The 23444-nt window shown below is 40.3% G+C and overlaps 1 protein-coding gene across 5 annotated transcripts in view; it reads right to left on the bottom strand.

Moving 5' to 3' along the window:
• Nucleotides 1-13460: 13460 nt before the first annotated feature.
• The window catches only part of CDC7 (cell division cycle 7), a 37741-nt gene continuing 27757 nt past the window's right edge, over nucleotides 13461-23444 (bottom strand). For 4 of the 5 annotated variants that reach the window (XM_061633653.1, XM_061633652.1, XM_061633654.1 and 1 more), the window contains exons 8-12: nucleotides 22534-22629; nucleotides 20191-20360; nucleotides 19292-19374; nucleotides 16599-16748; nucleotides 13461-15286 (exon numbers count right to left, since the gene is read on the bottom strand). In XM_061633653.1, coding sequence (XP_061489637.1) covers nucleotides 14892-15286; nucleotides 16599-16748; nucleotides 19292-19374; nucleotides 20191-20360; nucleotides 22534-22629 — 894 coding nt within the window. In that variant the 3' untranslated portion in view covers nucleotides 13461-14891. The remainder of the gene's footprint in view (nucleotides 15287-16598; nucleotides 16749-19291; nucleotides 19375-20190; nucleotides 20361-22533; nucleotides 22630-23444) is intronic. The other variant, XM_061633656.1, reaches the window with a different exon arrangement.

The raw sequence follows: 23444 nt of genomic DNA, 5'->3' as shown, positions 1-23444 counted from the left end.
ACTTTCTAACATTTTGAAGGTGCCTCCAGACCAACTTCTATGGTCCATTATGCCCTCATGTAGAGGTAAGACACACATATTCTGTTGCCATTTTGTGCCTAGTGGAATTCATGACTTCCAAACCATCAATAATCATTTGGCTACAAAGAGCTTTTTAAAAAGAAACTGCTTATGAAGTTTAGTTATTACCCTTTTTGCTGTTTTTTAAAAGGAAGTTATTCTGGAATCTTAATAGGCTACCAGTCTTGGGCCAGCAAGATATTATTGCAGAGCAAGTCCGTAATGTATACATAAGCATAGCCTCAGGGACATTGCATCTATTCTGCAGTGGCATTTTTGATTATTTACCTTTATTTATTATACTCTCAACACCATCTTTTGTTGGATTAATTTCAGATGCAAATCCAAGTAGGAAGACAAAACTGATCAAAGAGCTGTTTCAACTATTGATGGCTGTGTGTGCCAAATTTGACAGGCCACTTGCTGCTACAGAGATCTAAATCCATCCAAAAAGTCTGATTTGCTGGGAGAAATGAACACAGCACGTCTTTTGATTTTTGCCAGAATATTCATGAGAGCTGGGATCTCTGAGGGAGAAGGAGCGTCTGGTCCAAATTCCATCTCTAACAAATGTACAAGCTTCTGGTTGGCTTCTTGATTTGGTTTGCAGTCCAAATTTAGCCACTAAATCTAGAAACAACAGTAAGTCATTCTTGGGGTGTCCAATGGACAACACTCCATATGTGATCCATGATGGTTTAATAATACTACCCCTATTTTAAAGACTGATCCCCCCCATTATAACTGCCTCTTCATGGGTATATAGGTCAAAATCCAGCATATTACCCATTTTGTTTTAATCCACCTCTTTCTTGCTTCCAAGAGAGTTGGGCTGCTATATATCACACATTTAACTTTGATCCAAGGGCAGCAGTCCCTGACAGCAGTCTTAAAATGCTTGTTTGGTAACTATCTAATTTAGGGGTGGGGGGTTGTCTTTTTGCTCTAGCTGCCATTTCTGGGCCTGTGCTAACAAAAAGGCAGTACAGTAAGATTTGTAATTTAAGAGCTATAAAATCCATCCTGATCTATAGGCATCCGTAATATTTTTTTCATTATTATTTGTGGACTTTGGCTTAGCTCCCAGCCAAAGTTTGGGAGTAATGCTGAGAGTCCAGCCACCAATTACTTTATCATCTCAGAGTAATAGTCATTTTCAGAAGGTCCTATAAGGCTCACCATCACTGACACCTGGTCCTGGGCCCTCAAGGTGGCTGGGTCTTCAGGCCATTTAAATTACTCTGAATGCCCTGGAGTGATGCTATGTTGGATTCTTGAGGGTACTGTGAGAAATGTCAGCTTGCATTTTTGACAGATGTCTTTCCGTATTAAATTTGCAGGCTGAGCCAGCATGTCTAATGGTCAGGGACAAAGGGATTTGTAGTCCAGTAACACCTGGAGGGTCACAGGTTCTCCTGCTATAGAGGGAAATTTGGTGACCCACATTTCCCAATTTAATGCGCTTTATCCTTTCCTCCCATATTACTGTAGAAGCCAAGGATTCCAGCACCAAAGTAACAATAACATATGATAAAAATAATATACAGTCAGTATATCATATACAGCAGTTATTGTATTAGGAATTTTGTTATAGTTTTACGGGTTGTTCTTAATGTTTGATATGAGATATTGTCTCTCTACACTGCTTTGGATTTTTTTAAAATATAAAGCGGTATGTGTTTCAAAATAAATTTTTAAAATGTGCATTTTCCTATAGTGCATCTCTGTCACATGTACTGTATAAGGCTATCTTAATCTCACCTACTAGCAAGTAAGCCTCATTAAACTGAGTAGCTCTTACATTCAATTAAACATGCATAAGATTGAGTTACATGTTTGTAGGAGTATGATAGCATAGTATTTCTATTAAGTTATATACGTTAAAAAAAGTTGCCAGTAAATACATGTAGAAAAACCATAAAAAATATATCTGAGATAGCCAAGAAAGATTTTTCTATTTTTTAAAAAAAATTGCTTTCAGGAATAGACATGCAATACTGTATAATTTTGCTGTGTGTCTTTGATGCAGTATACCTTCTACATTTCACTTTATGCTTGCTAGAGGAAAGGAATTGCTTTCTATAAATGTTCCAAGCCTAAAGAGATGGACTGCAAAATGAGATGAGCATAAGGATGATTATTGAGAATGTGCTGTGCAAGAACTCTGATACAGGAGTAGCAGCACAAACCTCAAGCCAAGCAAATGTGTTCCCCTTTTGAACATAATTGATGAGAAATTTGAAGACATACCTACCCTACTGTGGATAGGACTTGGAAATGCATCTAAAATTTGCTCTTTCCAGCAAAGGGTCCACTCTACTGTGGGAAACCAAGATTAAAACCCAACAGTTATGGCTACTTCACATGTGATATGTTATTTATACGGAGATAATTTTGAAAATACAGATTTCAAAAATACCCATGTTTCTAGGTTTGCAAATAGCAACTCTCAGGGGCTTGTAATGCTGATTCTTCCATATGAGGCAAGCATTATGAACACAAATTCTTCTCTGGTTCAGATTTCAATATGCACTAGAGCAGGGGTGGGGAACATTTAGCCCTCCAGATGTTGCTGAACCACAACTCCCATAATCCCTGGGTCATTGACATGTTTGCTGGGCCTGATGGGAGTTGTAGTTCAGCAACATCTAGATGGCCAAAGGTTCTCTGCTCCTGAGTTAGAGAATAATAATAATAAAATAATAAATTTAATTTTTGTGTCGCCTATCTGGCCGAAACCACTCTAGGCGACGTACAACATTAAATTCAACAATACATAATATAATACATAATAAAATACAATGCAGTCAACAATAACCATTTTAAAAAGCGGGAGTACAGGGCCATCAATAGACAATTTTAAAACAATATAAGAAATTAGCCCACCCCGGGGATCCCAAAGGCCTGTCCAAAGAGCCATGTTTTCAAGGCTCGGCGAAATGTATCTAGGGAAGGGGCATGGCGAAGATCGAACGGGAGGGAGTTCCAGAGAGTGGGGGCCGCCACTGAGAATGCCCTCTCTCTAGTCCCCACCAACCTAGCTGTTTTCATTGGTGGGACGGAGAGAAGGCCCTGTGTGGCTGATCTGGTCGGGCGGCTTAGTTGGTGATACTGGAGGTGCTCCTTCAGGTAAACTGGGCCGAGACCGTATAGGGATTTAAAGGTTAAGACCAACACCTTGAATTGGGCCCGGAAAACAACTGGAAGCCAATGTAGATGAAATAACACCGGCGTGATGTGATCACGGCGGCGGCTGTTTGTAAGCAGGCGTGCCACGGCATTCTGCACCAGTTGTAGTTTCCAGACCGTTTTCAAGGGTAACCCCACGTAGAGCGCATTGCAGTAGTCTAATCGAGAGGTGACCAGGGCATGTACCACCAGTGGGCACCCCCATCCTGCTACCTACTGCTAGGTTCTCCAAACCCCCTTTCTTCTGCCCTACATATCTGGCTGCAGCTGCAAGCAGGAGAAAAAGAAAAAAGGTTTATCTCCCTTTAGTACCTGGTGTGTTGTTACAGAGCGTGCCAAGTGCAAACAGCACCTGAGAAATGTAGTTTTTATATGGGCTACTAACATTGCAGTAGCCCTTGGGAATACTATATTTCTCAAAGCCTATTACCACCTGGCATGTTGCATAGTCACGTATCAGCTGATGGAGGGTGAATGCTGGGAGAGACCTTCCCAACATCAGAGCACCACCAGCAGCCAGATAAGTGGGAGAGGTAAGAAGGAGTTTGAAAGTTCACAGAGTGAGTGGAGGGAAGGAGACTTGTTAGGGAAGTGAATGAGGGGGTGTGGGGATTACAGGAGTGGGGACTACCATATTCAGTCTGAATTCAGGTTGGCTCAGAAATAATCTGCTTTTTGATGTGTTTGGAAAATAGTTTGAATTATCCCTAAGCCAACCAGATTCAACCAGGAGGAGCTTGCAACACTAGTTAAATGACACACATTACAGAGAAAATGAGGACACAGTCAAGACTCAAAAGGTGAAATTTTCCCGTTTTTATTAACTATTTATTAAAGCATTTTCTTTTTTTTTAATGCAAAAATGTATTGTAGGACAAAAATGTACAAGTTAATGGCCTAGCCCAGGAAGCAAGATGGAACTTTAGCCTGGACCAATGAGAGGCCAGGCTGGAAACAAATGAAAAAGAACACCACGGAGATTTTAAAAGCTGGTTTGGTTTGGTAGGCATGATACAGCGAGAGGGAGAAATAAGAAACGGCTGAAACAAAGGAGAAGGCAGGTACCATGATTCAACCACAATGACAATTACCAACAGGGGATTTAGTAGATGCTGTAGCTTAGAAATAGTGGTTTGTGCCTCTCTTAGACTTTTTGTCGAAAGATCAAAATAAAATGATGATACTGGGATTTGATGATTAATTAAGACAGCTTATGGAGAAAAGGGATTCTGTATGTACATATTAAGGGACAGGTTTGATGTATATTATATACTTATAGCTGATCTGTGACAAATCGGAAGTCAACCATTTTATTTTTATTTTTTGTTGTAGTATTGTTATGTTTTTTCTTACTTTGTTTTGTTTGTTTTTTGGAAAAATTTGAATAAAAACTATATAAAAAAAAAGAAATAGTGGTTTGTAAACAACAAAGTTATATGAAGAGTACACCTATTGAAATTAATGGCTCTTAGGTTAATCATGTTCATTCATTTCAATGGGTCTCTGATCTTAGTAGAACTAACACTGGATACAACCCATCCGTATAAAGTCCCCCTGAACGCAGAGGGGAGATTTCACTGAGACAGGATGAGCTTGGGGTTAGAAAAATCAAGCTACCAAACGTATTAATTATAATACAAATGTAGCCCCCAGAAATTAGCTCAGTAGTATTGAAATTATTAAAAGGGCAGGGCTCTTTTTTGGTACCTATATTCTCTCAATTGCACTAAGCTCTTGCTTCCCTTCATAGCCTGAAATGTCCATCTACCTCTACAGATTACATATATATTCTCACTTAAAGAACAACCACTAATTGTTTACTTTGGCATACAGGTTGAGGGGGAAATCTCTGTGTTCATCAGGGCATGAAACTTACTGGGTGGTCTCTGAGAAGCCATTCTCTCTTAATCTAATCTTTTGCAGGAGCGTGGGTAAAGGAAAATGACAATATAGTGTAATTGGCTACATCAAACTAATTATTAATTTTTTTGCCTCAAGGCAGTCTATTCTCTTTCTCATTACTAAAAAAAGCGATTACTACTATTCTTAGATCATGCCTTGCAGGTTTGTTTTGTGTTTTTTTGTCATTTGTGTTTTGAGTCTAGCTCAGGGGAACATGGTGGCCATTGTATTAATACAACTGAGACCATTTTACCCATTTCCTTGGGAGTAAGTCTGACTGAACTCAATGAAACCTATTTTTTTAAATAGGATCCCCTTGTTAAATTAGGTATGAGAATGGGGGCATGAGGCTATTTAGACTACGATACCATTAAATCAGTCCCCATTTGCTCTTCTTTTATAGTTGTGTTAGTTTCTTAGTGTACTTTTAGGCATCCCAATTGTATTTTCTCAAGGATGCTGTAGCTGGCTTCCTAACCTCCAGATTCATATGTCATATTTCTCAAATCCAGGAACTTTTTGCTGCACTTCTTTGGTTTCCCCCCCAGTTTTACTACCAGCTTTTTCATAGCAAAGACTGTAAGTCTTCCAAGTTGTGGACCAGACTTCAAAAGGGGGACATGCAGGCAGGATAGAGAGCAACACTTCTGCATGCCAATTTTTGGATTTTGCTAACCTGCAGATAGGTTGCATATCCAAAAGACTGAGACCAATAAATCTATCATTATTATTTAACGCTCATAAAATGTCTTTTCCCCCCTAAAGTGCTATATTAAAAAGGCCTTTCTAATAGATGTGATACAAAAGGAAGAAAAGAAGGGAAGAGGAAAGCAAGCACTGGAACAGCTGCCCCTTCACTGGCTCACTGATGGAGATTGGTCGGTCTGCTCTTTGCCATTATGTTTGCTTAACTGGTGGTACAGACCAGAGTGTGCCTCCCTTCACTTCTGTAGTCCTGGTAACATTCTAGTAACCTAGAATGAGAGTTGGTCAAATGTGTTAAAATACTAGAACCTGTAAGCCATTTCTCCCAAATATTAGGCTCTGTGCTTTTCTTTTGGGGTCCACATGACACATAGGTACTTTGTTGGCACAGGAGACCAATTTCCTCCCAATGCAGCACAAGGCTACTTACTATATTGAAATTTCCTGAAGCTAGAACAGCTACAGCTAGGCATGATTTGTGGTTTGGAAGTATTCCAAGGCTTGTTCCCAAGGCAGCTTTAATAAGTAAAATATCCAAAACGAGGACTTCAGTCACAAGGTCTCAAATAATGATAGCAGGCATTTCAAAGGAACCCCACAGACAGCAGTTGCTTGGATATAAGATGAAGCCTTCAGCAAGACAGCAGGAAGAATTTTCTAAGCTTTAATCTGTATGTCAGCTTTCACCATCCTGGTGCCCTCATGCTGATTAGGGCCAATGACAGTTGTAGGCCAAAGCAGCTGGAGGGCACCAGGTTGGTGAAGGCAAATAAAGTGCGTGTCTGAGTACCATCTGTTATGCTGCTCTAGCTGTCTGTATATCTATTCATTTTTGTCCATTTGCCTGTCCATTTCCCCCCTTTTCCTAGAGGACAGAACACTATAAATACAGAAGTCACATAGGACCAAAGTACATATACTGCAGGAGATCTATCATCATCTCTTGACATTTTGATTTTTTATTTAATAAGCAGCTGCAGGAGACTCCATATTTGAATGAAGCAGCACTGTAGGAGAACCAGGGTGGTGTTTGTGTGCATTTACTTAACCTTGAACCATTTTCCTAATCTACATTGCCCCCTGAAGCTGTTATTACTAGCCTTCCTGAGGTGGGAAAAAAATACTAGGGGGCAAAATTAGAACAATTTTATACCTTTTTACATGCAAACAGTTCCCAAACAGTATATAATATACTGTCGCTGGATTGTCACCTTGTAGTGGTGAGTGGGCTTGCGTGTTCCAATGAACCCTATGAGCGATGCCTTCGGGAATCATGTACTCCCAGCAGGGTCACCCATGGCGGTAAGGTCAAGGGAGAGTAACCAGTCAAAGAACGATCCAAGAATGTCCTCAACAGCAGAACAGGTGAAGGATAACAATGTGTATGTTACAACGGCTGTGAAGGCTGAATCGTCGTGGTACCCATGCCATTGGATCAAAGCCTTTTTCTGTCAAGATTGTGTGTTGATCATGGTGCGCCAATCTCCCCACATAAAACAAATTCACGCACAGGCGTCTTCCATAACAAAAATCCCATGGTGATCAGTGAATGACGATGGGGGCAGGACTATGAAATCCAGAAGCCCCTAGTCATGAACTGGTACATCGGCTGTGGATACAAATTCAGACGGATCTTTTGTTAAATACTTTAGTTTGGAAGACAATCTTACTCGGTCATGAATGATTGCCAAGAAATATAAATAATAATAGCAGCCTGGGGAGGGGAGGTAAATTTATAAGGGAGAAACGGTTAAGCTTCCACCCAGCAAGAAGTGCTATTTCAAATTTGGATTTCCCTGCCCCCATCCCACCTCCTGCGGGGTACACTTTAAAATAAAAATGTTGAGATTTGATAAAGATTTACTATGTAACATGTACTTTCATTTTTTAAAATGCACTTATTTTTATCACAAGGGGCACCTCTATAAAATACCTTGGCATTTCCAAACTACAATTTCAAATCTGCAACAATTGAACCAATCTTTTCTTCAGTTATTTAGCTCATATATTATGAGATCTATGTATTAGATTGTGAGCTGATTCACATATTCCTAGTGAAGGAAACAACGTGTTTAGGTGCCTTTCTGCCTGTTTTGAAATTATGAATAGAGCATTCTCTCTTGCATCAGCAGCTAGAGCAGGAAGGGGAAGAGAAGCTCTCTCTGCTGCAGAAGAAACCATCCTGTCTTCTCTTTAAGGCAGGAGCACCTTGCTTCCTGTGGCAACAGCTACTCTCCTCTGATTAGGACGGAGCAGCTATTTTTGAAAGAAAAAAAGATAGCTGTAACACCTATGGCAACAAGTTGATAAGTGTGTGTGTGTGTGTGTGTGTGTGTGTGTGTGTGAGAGAGAGAGAGAGAGAGAGAGAGGGTCTGACAGTAGTTTCTGACAACTTTCCTATCTCTGTGATCAAAGCCAGATGCATGATTAAGCTAGTTCTACAACTCTTGTGCTTCAGTCAACTAAGAACTCTGCTTTTTTCAGGGTGCTGAAATAGGCTGATAGGGACTTAACCACCCTTCCCCCCCAATGAGAGAGTGTTGATGCTTGAATTAGCCCAGATATAATTGTTTAAAAACATTAAATGCCCAAGGAGTGAAAAAGCCAAAGCCAAAAAACAACACCCACCATCAACTTTACTCAATTTTGAGAGTTTAGCATGGAAAGTGGACATTTTTGGTTAGTGTTAACTAATATTCTAGTAAGCCCTCAGATACAATGCAAAAATGTAGGAGGAAACAATACATCTACAAATACTGGCAGAAGGGTTTGCTTGCCAAATTTGACCACAGTTCCTTTAGATAAATAACTTCTCAGTGACGTGCTGTACTGAAATTACATAAACAGCAGAAATTGCTAAGATCTAGGCCCTGGGGTTTTGTGGGTTTCAAAACTTTCTGCAATCAGTATTCTGACATCTGCAAACATTTACCTCTAACAGTTGATGCCAAAAGCAGTAAAAAAACCACAACCTATCACTTCACTCTTCCAATTCAAGTAATGTTCCATGTAAAAACTACTTTTCATCTGCAGCTCTGAAATTATTTATTCTATAATTGACACTTTATATGGAAAAGCTTTTGTTACAAATGTTAAAATTAAGGCTGCATTCCACCGCACACTTACCTGGGAGTAAGTCCCATTGAATTCAACTAATTTACTTCTGAGTACCGTACAGGATTGTGCTGTAAGTATTCTATATTAACTAATTTTAGGGGAGTCATGAAACTGGTATAATATAGCAGTTAAATGGATATATATTTAGTACAAGGTGACAAAAGCTAGACGTATTGACAGAATTATATTTGATTGTCTTGTTTAGAAACGAATGGTAAGTGTAGGAAGGTACATCAAAGTCTAACACCCCCCCCACTGATGCACGAAATCCACTACTACAGCATCCCTGATAGATGGTCATCCAGCTCTGCCAATGCTGTAATGAGTGCCTGCAATGTAATTATTAGCCTATCTTGAATTTTCTTTAACGATGACGACTAATTTGGGTTATTTAAAAGGGGATTAGACAAATTCATGGAACATTATAGCTAATCAATGGCTAATCACAATGGCTATGTATTATCTCCAGTATCAGAGGCAGGATGCCCGAGTAGCAGTTGCTGCGGAGCAGGAGCGGGGAGAGTGCTGTTGTGCTCATATCCCGCTTGTAGGCTTCCTCATAGGCAATCTCATTGGCCAATGTGAGAATAGGATGCTGGACTGAATGGGATCTTTGATGTGACCCCGCAGGGCTCCTCTTATGTTCTTATAACTAACACCCAGTAATTCCATAACTGAGTAATTACTATAGAGGAAGCCATCCCTATTAATATTTTTCATCAATGCAAAAAGGATTATTTTGCAATCAAATTTTATCAAAACTTTTGTGTAGAAATAAAAATAATTTCTATAACCCTAGTTTTAATCTGTTAGGTATTTCGCATGCACGCACACAAGTTAGGCATATGCAGACCCCTTCTTTTAATCTTGCAGTGAGAGTAACCTCTGATCCAGGCCTTGTTCACTTGAATACAGAATCCTGATTCTATGACTGTGTACCACCCACTTGTCAGGGATGTATTGCAACACAGTGCAGCCTAGTACAGATGTGCCTTTGTCCCGGAAGATACAATGAGTGCAGACATTGGGCCCTGACCATGAATGTCCTTGTTTGGTGTGAATGAGGCATTCAACAGAAATGGGTCAAGTCCTCCTGTTGCCCAGAAAAGCAGAGGGAAAATGACCAACATTTGATGCTGCATTTGGTGTTCTAGGCTCCTTTCTAGTCTGTCCACGGCCAAGCCAGAAACAGAGTAAGCTAAGCAGTGACAATAACCAAACCACAGAAGAAAACAGGAGTCTGAACATGAAGAATAACAGTACCCCTCCCTTCTTTTAGCAGTCCTGCCATGAGCCAGAGACCATGAAAGAACAATTTGTACAGCCCACTAGTCATAATAGGGTGCAGCTTGGGTGCCTTGTTAACCCCAAGAACTATGAACACACTAGTTGCCAGATCAAAGTGTTTCCATTGGCCACACCTAGAAGGGGAATGGGTTGATCTGCCGGTCAGCTGCAAAATCTCTTTGAAGGGCTAGGGTTTGGCACTGGAACCAGCACAACAGTGAGTGTGTTTCTATCCCAAGAGAAGATATTCATGGTAAGTGCTCTACATCCCCTACTCAGTTTGGGGTGAATGAGGTATCTAACGGAAATGGATATGCCTAAGTTACCCTGAACTTCAGATGGGAACTGAAACAGACCATTGGGCAAGCTTCTGAGGGAGACAGGGCATGCAGAAGCATTCATCTGCCAAAAGCTGCTTTTGTGGAGGCAAAGGAGTGCATCTTAGTGAAGGTTAAAGGGGACATCCACATGGCTGCCCTACAGATTTCCAGGAGTGCATTAATGGACAGCACAGCTGAAGTGTGCAGTGTCCTCCTCAGATTTGGGGAAGGTGTTGGGCATCATAGACCATAGCATTATAGTCCCTAAACCACCTTGTGCCAGGTCCTCTCCAGAGGATGATGAAAGGTTGAGTTCACTTTTGGAGTAAATATTGGATCCCTTTGCATGATTACTCTGTCTTTGTGAAACACACAGATGACGTTTAACAGATTGTTCAGAGACTCTGAATGCTATAGTTGTGGCAACCCAGAAGGCCACCTTCTAGGTAAACTATCTCAATGGGATCTCTTTCAATGGTTTTACGGGGAGAGAGGTGAGGGTGCTGAAGAGGGGAGCACCTCTCCAACCAGTTAAGTTGTGGATGACTTCCCAGGGGCTTGGATCCCTTCTTTGAGACGACTGAAGAGAGAGCCAGCACAGGGTAGTGGACTAAAAGTCCAGATCAGGTCCAGCTTGAAGGAAGCGCTTTTTGCCCTGTATTGTTGAAAAATGTGGTTAAGAACAGTCATCGATAACAGTTTGCTTAATTCTTTTGGCCCTCGCATTTTAGAGAGTAATATGGCACTCAATGGATCCCTCCCCTCCAAAAAAGGAAATTCCTACTTTACCTGCTGTTGAAGGAAGTGCAGTCTTCACTTCCTCTCATTGCCATCTGGTTGCAGCAAGTCTGCCATGTTGAGAGTCATGGTAGGACTCAGGAAGGATCACCTCTTGTTGGAGGCAGTTGTCAGCATTGCTGGCTCCCAAATGCTGGAGAGGAAGTGCTTGCGAGAGCTCCAAACAATCATTATATTGGAACGTTGGTCACTTACTGTGAAAGGGCCTTTTCTGGCAGAAATACATAGCCATTGCTGGGCTCAAGATCCTCTAACAGGCAGGAAATCTTTCATTAATTTGGATACTCCTCCTCCTTTCCCTCCCAGTGCCCTCGGTTTTTCTTCTAGCCAAGCCCTAAAGACTTTCTTGACTTGTGGAGTTAAAACTTTAGAAAACACAGAATTGGGCGAATGCCCAAGAAAAAATAAAGAACCAGATGGCTGCAGTGGGTGGATGAGTGGAGGGTGTGGTGTGGCTCGTCTGCTAGAAAAGACCCTTTCACGGTAAGTGGCCAATATTCTATTTTCCTTGTAGACTTGCCACACAGCCACTGCCGGGACCAACCAGAGCCTGAAATCCTTTGGGTGGGTGTTTACAGTTCCGCTTACTATGTCGGCACTATTGACTGGATGACACACTGGCCAAAGACCACTTCTGCCAAAGCGTACATGTCAACTTTGCACTGTCTAATAAAGGTGGATGGCATTGCCCAAATGGCTGCTCTGTCAATTTCTACAATCCTGGTTTAGTTGCCAATGCTATCAAGATAGCTGCTACCCTGGTGGAGTGGGCTGTGACTTGTCTGGGTGCTTGAAGGTGCTAAGACTTGAAAGCTAGCCCAATGCAGGCCTTAATCTACTTAGCAATGGTGGCTGCTTGGGCCTTTTTCCCCCATAGAGGAAGCATGAAAGGAGACAAACAGGCTAGTAGTTAGTCCTAATGCTTGTGTGCATATAATGTAAATCTTAAGTGCTTGCCTCACATCCAATTTGTGCCATAACTTATGTGAGCGGTTAGGGCAAAAAGATGAGCGGATGAGTTCCTCTGACCAACGAAAGGTGGAATAAATCTTCGGAATGCAAGTCAGATCTGTTCTAAGTTTTTCTTTGTCTTTCTGAAAAACGCAAAGGTCGTTCCGAACTGACAAGGCACTTAGTTCTGCCACCCTTCTGGTTGGAGTGATTGCCATCAAAAAAGGCTACTTTGAGCATTAGGAGCTGCAAGGGAACAGAGGCCAGAGGTTTGGAGGGAGCTTTAGTGAGGGCGGTGAACACCTTGTGAAGATTCCATGAAGGAAAATCTATGAAGAGTGGGCAGACATTCATGCTTTCCCCCTCAAAAATCTTTTGACATAACAATGTGTGAACAGGGTAGAGCATCTTGGTATGGAAAGCACTGAGGACAGGGCAGACATCTGGCATTTAACGGTGTTGGGTTTTAGCCCTAGCAGAAGCATTTAGAGAAGAGTCAGACACTAAGTAGGAGCTGTGAAGGAAACCCTATTCTGGGCGCAGGCAGACAACAAACTGGAGGAGACTGGAGCAGTAGTTGCAATATCAAAGAAGTTAGGAGATTTGTCCTCTGCCTCCTGGGTAGTAGTAGGACTTAAATCTATTCCTGTTGGATGCTTCCTCCATATTGAAAACGCAATCAATATTTGAGTCAGGATGCAGCCCTATGTATGTTTCCTCAGGAAGGCCAATTTACCCTAGAGTATGTATGCCTAGCACTGTAGCCTTAATAATCTGCACTCCTTTGTAAAACGTGTTCTTTCTAAGCTTGACACAACAGTACTTTTGTAGTGGTGGCTGGTACCCACTGCAACTGGTAAGGTGGAAGGCAGGGAGGTCAACAGTAGGTGGAGCCAGTGCCAATCACAGGAAGAGGCACCCCATGACTGGTTTCAAGTAAGGCAGGCAAGGTGGGGGCTGACTGAAGTTCCTGGGGCAGTGTTCTGTTCATTCTAATGGACCAGTGTCCACTGTCATTTTGATTAGGATATGCGCTGACTGAGCCCAGCCTAAAACTGATTTTTGTAACCAAAAACAAAAATAAGATCTCCCCAAGTACTATTTTCTTATCAGTTTTTTGTGTCATAGTAATTTTTCATTTTTATAAAATATAGCTTTATTTTGGTCATTCTAGGAAAATCAAAGTTTTTAACACATTTGTTTTGACAGTCAGACATGTACAAAAGAACGTAGGCTAGTGGTTGATAAGTACTGACAAACACATGTTGCTTTTATGCAAGAAAATATGGATGGTATACAATGCAGAACTGGTGCCCATCTCAAACATTTGAGTAGGGAGGAAAAGGTGTCACTTCTCTAAGGGTAAAGATTCCAAAAACACAATCTATACTCCTTTCCACTCCAACAATTCACAAAAAGCAAACCTTTATGGGAAGCCCTAAGCCTTATTAATTCCAATGACTATTTAATGGTATGAAAATCACACCAGTCTTAATAGTTAAAGAGATAGGAAGAGCAGGAACAGCTGGCAGAGAGGGTGCCACTGCAAATCTGTCATCCTGGCATTGCTGCTGCTTACCGGGACAGTGGAGGACGGGGTGTGGCAGGGCAGCAGCTAGATAAGGGTGGTGAGCACACCAATAGGAGTGCCAGTTGGCTCCACTGGTGCACCTGCCCTGCCCTAACCTTGCCGCCATCCTCCCCCCACCCGGATAAGCAGCAGCAATGCTGATACTAGAAGACCAGGTCTGTAGCTGCACCCGTCCCTGCAAGTTGCTCCTGGGAAGAAGTTAAACATGGGGGTGGGGATCAGGGTGTTTTAATTTAGATAGTAAGACAACACACACTATAAGTAGTACCTATGTAGTTGCTTCACATTATACCAAAAAAGAATGTGCTTCACAGGATGTACTTTGAAGCAGGTAGAAACCACTGTTATGTGCTCCCCAAACTTCAGAATTCTCACTTTCTTCCAGAGTCTTTTACAGGTCTTTCAATGAACAGGACAAGTTACCAAGTATACTTATCAGCCCTTTACATCCGTGATGCTGGAAGTATATAGATTGAATCTTTCCTGTCAGAATCTCGTATTAGCATCTTTCACATAATACTGTCCACTCAAGGGACATTTGCATTGGTATTAGGAGCTGGATAGGAAGCAGCAGCAGCGCCTGTGCAGATCTTGTGTTGAGACTGAACTGGCACCACTGTGGGGTGCAAACCAAGAGTCCATTCTGGGGTGCAAACTGGTTAATTAAGGTTCAATAAACCTGCAGATTATACTGTCAATGGTTCAACAGAATCAAAAGCATTTAGAAATGGTCCACTAGGTGTACGATTATGAAAAAAAATCAGTCCCACAGTCTGCCTCTGATTTGCACGTGAGCACATTTATTATTTGACAAGCTTTTTTTATTACAGCAAGATGGATGCTGCTATGAAGCAATTTAGGGAAAACAGTGTTCCTCAGGATTCTGATTTCATATAAAGATGCGTAGACCGTGAATTCCACAGCTTCTGGTGGGGAATTAACATACACACACAGTAGACCCAGGTGTTTTTTCATTGCTTCATATTTTTGAAAAAAGGATGAAGCAAGGCATCCTTCGCAGTTATTCTTGTAACGGGATTTAAGTCTAGCAGTTTATCAAGAAGATCATAGGCCTCATCAGGAACTTTGTCCCATCCTTTTAGATGAGGTGCCTTTTCCGAAGTTCTAATATCTAGGCCATCACCTTCATGACAACTTTGATTCCGATACTGTAGATGCTTTTTGGTTGTCTGAAGTGCAGACTCTGAAGCATAGAAGATTTCAGCTGGTAATGCAAGTCCCTGAGAAGGGTTGATCTGTACATCACCTGTCAAGACATCAAAGCTGGTACTTCTTCCTCTCAGCTTTTCACAAAGCTTCCTTAAATCCTGTGCTGGGATTTCTTTACTACATAGTATTGATTTACCTGAGTGAAAAGTGCTGTTGTTAGAATGGGTGCTTTTTAACGTGGCAGTTTTCAGAAGACACATGCTAACACTGTAACACAGGCTGTATTTGTATGCATACAATATTTTAAAGTAGTACTGCCAGCCTTTGAAATAATGTAGCTAGTTTGTCACTTAGTGAACTGGTTTGCCCTTAACATTAACCATAGTTTAAAATAAATAATGATTTAATATGAACGAGCAGCATGCTGCTCTACTGTCTCAACTTCATTCCTTCCTCTGCTCCTGCTTTGCTTTGAGGAAACAAACCACAACATTGGCTTACAATTATGTGTGAACCAGCGCTGATGGTTTGTTTCCTCCCAAACCTTAAGTGATAATCCAAGAATAATTCCTTGGCTTCTGCTTGTGGAGTAAGTCCCACTGAGTATACCTGCAGCACAGGTGCGTACTAGAGAAGAAGGGCATATGGTTGGAGCACTAGGAGCTGAGGGCACTACTCTATACAGTCTCACCTATATTAAGAGGTAGAAGAGATGGTAGACACCTTTAGAAAATATGCAGCTTCATGTCATCTATCTTTTCCATACAGGTTAAAGTAATTTGTAAAATAATGAAAATCAAAGTGACTGACACCATCAAGTTTAAGATGGGTTAAGCTTATATATGTACCTATTCACATTTTTATTTGCATTATACGAAACCAAATTTGTTAAATATTTTATTTTATATCTGGTTGTTCAGTTTCTGAAGCACCAAGAATAGCAGATATTTTATAAATGTATTTATGATGCATGAAGGAATTATTTATGTGGGGCAGTAGTGGTGAAGGCACTGGCAGCAGTTTGTGGAGCTGCCTGCAAGTCACAGTGGGATGGAATAGGTGGAAGGTCCTCTGGCTACCACTGATTCAACTGCTCTGATCCTAGGAAAGGTCAGGGCCTAGAAAAGGAGGTGGCAGGGGCCTGAGAAGGCAAAAAGTCTTGTGAAAATAAAGCCTAGGACAGAGGGATGGAAGAGGAAGTGGTATAGAGGAATAAAGCAATGGGAGGGAAGATTTCAAAGAGAGGAGAATGGGAAGAACATATCAGGAGCAGCTGCAAAGCCAGAGCTCATGTATCAATGAAAGGTAAGTCACATCTTTGGTTGCAGCCGTCTAGTTTGATTGTATTTCTATAAATGACTGTTTCTATCGGGATTATTTAAAAGTCATGAAATTGACTTGAGGTGTTCTGATCCTGGTGTTTAGACCAATGAATTCCAATGCTAACTGACAGCTACAAACAGACTGAACATACTTTCATTAAAAAAATAAAAATAAAACCTGCATACCAAATGTTTTAGCAGCTTGAATAGTTTCCCTGGATCCACGAATAGTCATAATCTGTGCCAAAGCTGTTAAATCATCACTCGCTTTGTAAAATGGATAACGGCCACTCAGCAGAGAAAGGAATATGATTCCTGCAGACCACATGTCAATTGCTGCAATTAAAAACAAATGTTAGTAATTACTTATAATTCTTTGAGTTTAAAAGACTGAGTGAAAAATCAAAAGTTCATTTTGATTTAACATTTGGTCAAATGATAAGCTGATATTATAAAAAGTTACTTTTAGAGTTAGACTTTGCATAAATCTGCTCTATTTGCAAAATGGCATTGCTGTTATAAGTTACACATGTATTTGAGCAATTGTCTTACCGCTGATGCGTTCAACAACACAATAGCATATAGATTTAATTGTACCTAGTATTTAAAATTGAATATACATAAGAAAATGCACTTGTCAAACATGTTTACAGAAAATCCAAGAGAACTCCGCAAACACGTATATAGCTAGTATGGGTGTGCATTGGATTTGGATGAATCCTGAAGTGAAGTGGGATCTCTATGAAGGGACACAAGTTGCAGCAATTTCTCCTAAATCAAGACACCTTCGCAATCCAGACATCAAAAAAAAAAAAGCTGCAAACAAGCGTCTGCAGAAAGTAAAAGGAATGCTTAAACGCGTTATGCTAGAATGGGGTGATGGGGAAAGGGGGAGCAAAGACTAGAGCAGGGAGATCACATGGAGGAAGAGCTTCTTCATGATTGACACATCTGAGTTGCAATCAGAGGGACTTATTTTTACCCCAAAAGTGAATCTCTATCAGTTCTTCCCACTCAAAATCCAACTTTAAAGATGCCTAGCAAAAAAGCCCCTGGGCCTATTTGTTTGCAATTTGGCAAGTTTTCTGACCAGGGACCCCTCTCTCATGTCTTCAATTTTCAGACCAGTTGCCCACAAAAGCTATTCCTTTCCTCCCCATCCACTCTGTAAAAAAAGTTAACTATTCCTTTTTGAAAGCAGTAACAACAATAATCACATTTTAGAGGTGTGCAGCACAATAGCCTCTGGTCCTACTTGCCTGTAATTTGGCAATTTATCCACTTCTGTCAAAAGGAAAAGTGCTATAGACATTTTTTGATTTCCTAGAAGTGAATGGGGTGCACAGAACAAAGCAGATTAAAAGATCCCTGAGCCAAATTGGGAAGCCTCTGGATTTATTTGAACCAAATCAGGTTGTTTTATGAAGCACCAAATTGGGGTCCCAATTGAATCTTGTGGTTGGTGTACACCCCTAAACCAAGATTTTGCATGTGTGGGCTGCTTCATCCACTTAAGTGGAAGGGGCAGTTTTGAATTCTTAGAGATGCTCCCACATAAATGAATGGGAAAACAGCTAAAAGTGAGAGCATTCTGTATACACATGGAAACAACTGCATTCATAAGACTGGACAAGGTTTATCTAAAGCAGGGAACTAGTAATATGCTCTGTCATGCCACCAAAGGCTATGGGTATAATCCAGCCAAAATTTAGCAGTTCTGTCTCACTGACTTCAATGAAAGGGTGTGAAAAGCACATGCTTAATGCTGCCAATGAAATGAAATCAATGAGACACAGATGTGGTTATTTTGGTTGATACCCCATTTCCATATGAATACATCCTGCTCTTAATGAGACTTGAACCAAATTACAATTTTTGGATAATGACAGCTATAATAATTGCTAATTTTTCATATTTTATTAAGTTCACAAAGTGAAATGGGGGAAGGAAAGCTGGTGAAACAGATATTTTTGTAAATACTACCAACATCAAAGGGAAGAAGTGTATGGCAAAGTAGATAGTGTTGGAATGGAACCAGAAAATGCTGAGTTGAATCCTTTCTGGTCCAATAGCGCTTGCTGCTAGACTGGGAACACTGAAATGCTTTTGGCAGGCCTGAACTGGTGAGATTTTTTCCAGAAAAAGCTCTGGCTCCCCATGCCTATCCAAACCCTTCTTGAATGCTTGGGGCCCATCAGACTGTAGCTGAAGTAATAATTAAACAGTACAGAGAAAAAGCATTTTTTTAGAAAAAAAACAAGAAGTACACCTAGACTTCACAGATGTTGCTTCCCACTTATTAGATAGGACTAATCTGGAAGGGGAGGATGTTTCTTCCCCTGGCAAGTCACTTGACCATGTCTTCCAGTTATGAGCATGCTGCCCAATACTTAACTTGGGATAGAATATCCACATGCCAATATTAATGCTGCTCATTTGACATCTACAGATTTCCATCTACTTAAAAAGATTAAATATTGAATGTCAGCTTTTCGTGTAAGCTGTTTAAAAATCTTCTGTAAGCATCTTATGTTACTTATGCTTACTCTAAAAGAACACATTGGTGGATTTGATATTTCAGAACCTCTGAAGTGTGAACAGTGGCGGCATTCTAAAATTCTTAAGTTGACACAGAGCTCAAAATGCTGGAACTTTCTGCCTCTCCCCCTCCCCCAATATCTCGATAAAACGGAGCATATACCTAACTTATTTTTATTCCAAGAAACAAGATTGTGAAAGAGAATAAAGGTTTTACAGTATTAGGAAGTACACCAGCTATTCTTTAGCTAACAGAATAGACTCCACATATATATTATTTGGAAGACCTACAGCGGTATCTATGGCATAGAAGTATATATTTTCAGTTTGATATACTGTACCTGTAGTTTGATTAGGACACTTAGTTAATACCTCTGGTGCTCTGAATCCTGGTGTACCAGCCCTTGGGGCAACTTGCTGACGCCTTGGGAGTTAAAACAGGAACAGTACATTTAGAAGGTAATAGCACACAATTTAAGCTTTTCAAGGTCAGAAAGTAAGTAAAGCTATCTAAGATATGGCCTTCTATGGCAATATGAGTGAACATTATGAAAGGCAATAGAACCTTCTCTCATTAATTCCTCCCTATAAGATGGCTGCAATATTTTCTTTCAGATTCAGAATTGGAATCAGTCAGTTATGCCTTCAAGGACTATGTGCTAACTTCTGAAGCTCTGGAAATATTATATGCACAGACAGGGCTTACATTTCTCTGGATGATAGAGACAGAATTACATGTGCACAGGGATTTCACATCTAGCTATGACATCATAGTTGTGAAAAGCCTGGTTACATATGCTGATCCCATCCAATAGATCTGAGGACACAAAACACAGCAAGTATTTATTCTACTGCTGCACATTGCCAGAAGCGTTCTTTGACATTGATATATGACTTAGACCAATCCACAGGCAAAGGCATAACAATGACACTCTGAACTTATGCACCTGTGACAATATATAGTGCCTCCAACTCCGTAAGTTCTCTATAACACTGGCATGTCCTTCTGGTTTGAGATGTTGTAGAGACAGAATCATAGAAGAGAGTTCAAACTTCAGAGGGATCAAGTGGTTTTCTATAGCTTGCATAAAATGTTGGCAGTATTATCAAGAAAGTCTATATAAAAATCTAAACAAATGTAAAGTCAAAATTTGTACTTTACTAAACAAGGATTAATTGGACAAATATTTATTTTTTAATAAAATCTTGACTGCACAGAGATTGCATCAAAGCTAATTACCTTGAAAGACAAACACTGCAGACTCTATCTTTTGCATAACAGTCACAGGTCAAGTTAGCTGGACAACTGCTGGCAACTTTCTTGGCTGAGCCATTATTCACAGCTGAAGTTTTCTTCTTTGCCGACAATTTTCTAGATGCAACTTCTGTCACCCTGGGCTGCTTTATGAGCTGCAGTACAAATTACATGTTTTAATTTAAGACACATTTAAACACAACTTTCACTTTAGCTTCAAAGGCATAAGTGTTGTATTAAGTAGCATTTTTAAAGGCAGATCGCCAAATTCAGATGACTTGCTAGCAATAAATCCCCATGGCTATTAAACATAATGGAAAATGGAAATGGACTGCCTTTAAGTCGATTCCAACTTATGGCAACCCTATGAATAGGGTTTTCATTGTAAGCGGTATCCAGAGGGGTTTACCATTGCCTCCCTCTGAGACTGAGAGGCAGTGACTGGCCCAAAGTCACCCAGTGAGCTTCATGGCTGTGTGTGGATTCCAACCCTGGTGTCCCAGGTCATAGTCCAACACTCTAACCACTATTCCACACAGGCTCTTTTTGGTATTCTAATTCAGTGGGATTCAACTAAAATAATTGTGCTAATATCCAGAATAATTTAATATTATGAAAGTACAGAGAGTTATGTCATGTTTAAACTAAAAACTTTATACAGTAATCAAGTGATGCTCAACAGAGGCTGTTGCAAAAAAAGCAACTCGATCTCAGGTGCCATCCCCTTTCAGTAATTTATCTTTGTGGACATATGGGACATGTCATCATGTCATGCACTTCCCTGTTCCAACTCCATATTACTGACTGCCACTGGGGTGGGTAAATGCATGATTTGACAACTACATGTTATCGGGGCAAAAAGAGGGAATACTGCAGCTGGTGCAAAATGCGGTAGCGAGACTGCTCACTGGAGCAGGTTATCACCAACATGTTACTTGGTTACTGAAAGAATTGCACTGGCTACCTATTAACTACCGGACTAAGTTCAAGGTTCTAGGTTTGGTGTATAAAGCCCTAGACAGCTTGGGTTGAGGATACCTGAAAGACCGTCTTACCCCTTATATACCCAGTCAATCACCATGCTCTGTGAGGGCCTCCTGCAGATACCATCTTATCTGGAGGTCTGTTCCACACAACGTAGGAAACGGACCTTTAGTGTAGTGGCACCTACCTTTTGGAATTCCCTCTTTTAAATATTAGACAGGCACCATCTCTGTTATCTTTTTGGTGCCTACTGAAGACCTTCCTCTTTCAACAAGCCTTTTGAGTAGAGACTTATCCTAGTCTGCATCTGTGTTGGAATTGTTTTAATATATTTTTAAACCTTTCAAAAATGTTTTTAATGCTTTAAAAAATGTTTTTAAAGATGTTTTGTTTTAATATGTTTTAAATGGTTGTGTTTTAATATATTTTAAAGTCTGTTTTTATGATGTTTTAAAGTGCTTTTAATGCTTTTGTTTGCTGCCCTGGGCTCCTACTGGGAGAAAGGGTGGGATATAAATCAAATAAATAAATAAAATAATAAACACAAAGTTGCCCTTTTTTTGGCAGAACCATGAATTCTTCATCAAATCTGTGGCAAAGTTGTCTCAATCCTTTCAATGGGACCTAAGTGTGACCAGCTTTTTCTGGGCTGGGCTTAGCTGATAATCACTCTTATCTGCTTGCCTAGAATTCTCACTCATCAGGTGAATGGCTATTTACAAACCTGATTTAGAAACCAATATTCAGCAGCAGTATTAGTAATGCTGCATTATTTCTAGTCATCCACAAACTACCTTCCCCTCTTCAGGCTATCAAAGTGTGTTTAATGATGAACACTGAGCCATGTGAACAGGGATGTGACGAGTACCTTGTGTACTTAACTGCAAGGCTGTTCTACTGAAGAATTAAAATATTTCTGACAAAAGTTGTCTAATTCAGTTCAGTGGGTCTGTGTCACTTTATATCTGGGTCATGTCTAGCAAAGCAGAGCAAACTGTTTATCAGATCATTCCCCTCTATTTTGTAACTGCTCTTTTATAAAAAGGTTCATGTATGATCACTGTTAGCTAGACTAATACACTGCTTTAAAAAAAATAAAAATCAAGCCACTAAGAACCAGAAGTTCAAACAGGAAGACACACATACCACAACATCCACTAACTTTCAAACTGCTCAGGTAAATACCACCACCACCACAATAATATGCAATAGGCTTTGTGCCAACAAAAGCAGTTCACATTCCACATCTGCCTAATGAACTTGACCTATCTAGTCTTAGAATAAATACTAGATGTGCTGCTAACTATGCAGTAGATTTATCTGTGGTTAACCAGCAATACTTACTTTAACTGTAGAATTGTCTTGAGATGCAGAACTGCGGACATTGAAATTTCTCTCCCCAAAGACAGAGCGTTGAACAGAAAGGCACTCAGGCCCCTCCTGCAGAGTCAAAAAGAGGGCAATAAGGATTCTATCTTCAACACACTGTTAATTGCAATCCTTTTAAAAAGTGTTAAAAGTGAAATAACAAAAACAGCTGCATACAAGCTTTCTCAGTAGACTGAAGTATTATGAAGAGAACACAGGGAACAGTAAACATGCTTACATAGCAAACTATGTCTCATTTTTTGGAGAAAGAAGGTAGGTATTTGCACTGCTATACAAAAGCATTCTCATGAAAGCACTACTCATCTAAATTCATTGTACAGTTCTTCAGATAGACCTATCAGGATAACCTTATGGGTAAGGGTATGCTTTCAAAATTCTGATAAAGTACTTTAGTATATCTTGACAACCTGGATAAATGAGGCCGAATTTTATACTGAGAAACACTATTTAGAAACAACTGAGATACTGTATAGAGCTAAGCTATAAATCTAAAAAATTAATCTAACATTGTGATAGGATTAGCCCTCTGTAGGGAAGAAAGCAATTCATTTGGGGGATGAATCAACTTTCCAAGTGGCATGTAAGTTCTCCTTATATGGGGATGCTCAGTGAGTTAAAATGGTGTAGCTACCCTAAACACACAATGACCATGACTTACTGATTTCCTAATACTATACTTGTGGTTTTATGCATGCTTACACTTTTACTTCCCCAACTGCTCCATCTACTGAACTGTCATATAAGGGATTATTCCCCTATCGCTGTTGCCAGTTCAGAGACAAATGAAAATTAGCTGAAGCAAACAGTTCAGAGTCACTGGTACTAACTTGCATGTTAGGGATCTACAGTGCAATCCTAACCATGTC

Source organism: Rhineura floridana, chromosome 6 (assembly GCF_030035675.1).
Source record: "Rhineura floridana isolate rRhiFlo1 chromosome 6, rRhiFlo1.hap2, whole genome shotgun sequence".
Lineage (NCBI taxonomy): Eukaryota > Metazoa > Chordata > Lepidosauria > Squamata > Rhineuridae > Rhineura > Rhineura floridana.
The sequence above is the reverse complement of the archived record's forward strand: the minus strand, read 5'-3'. Positions and strand labels throughout refer to the sequence as shown.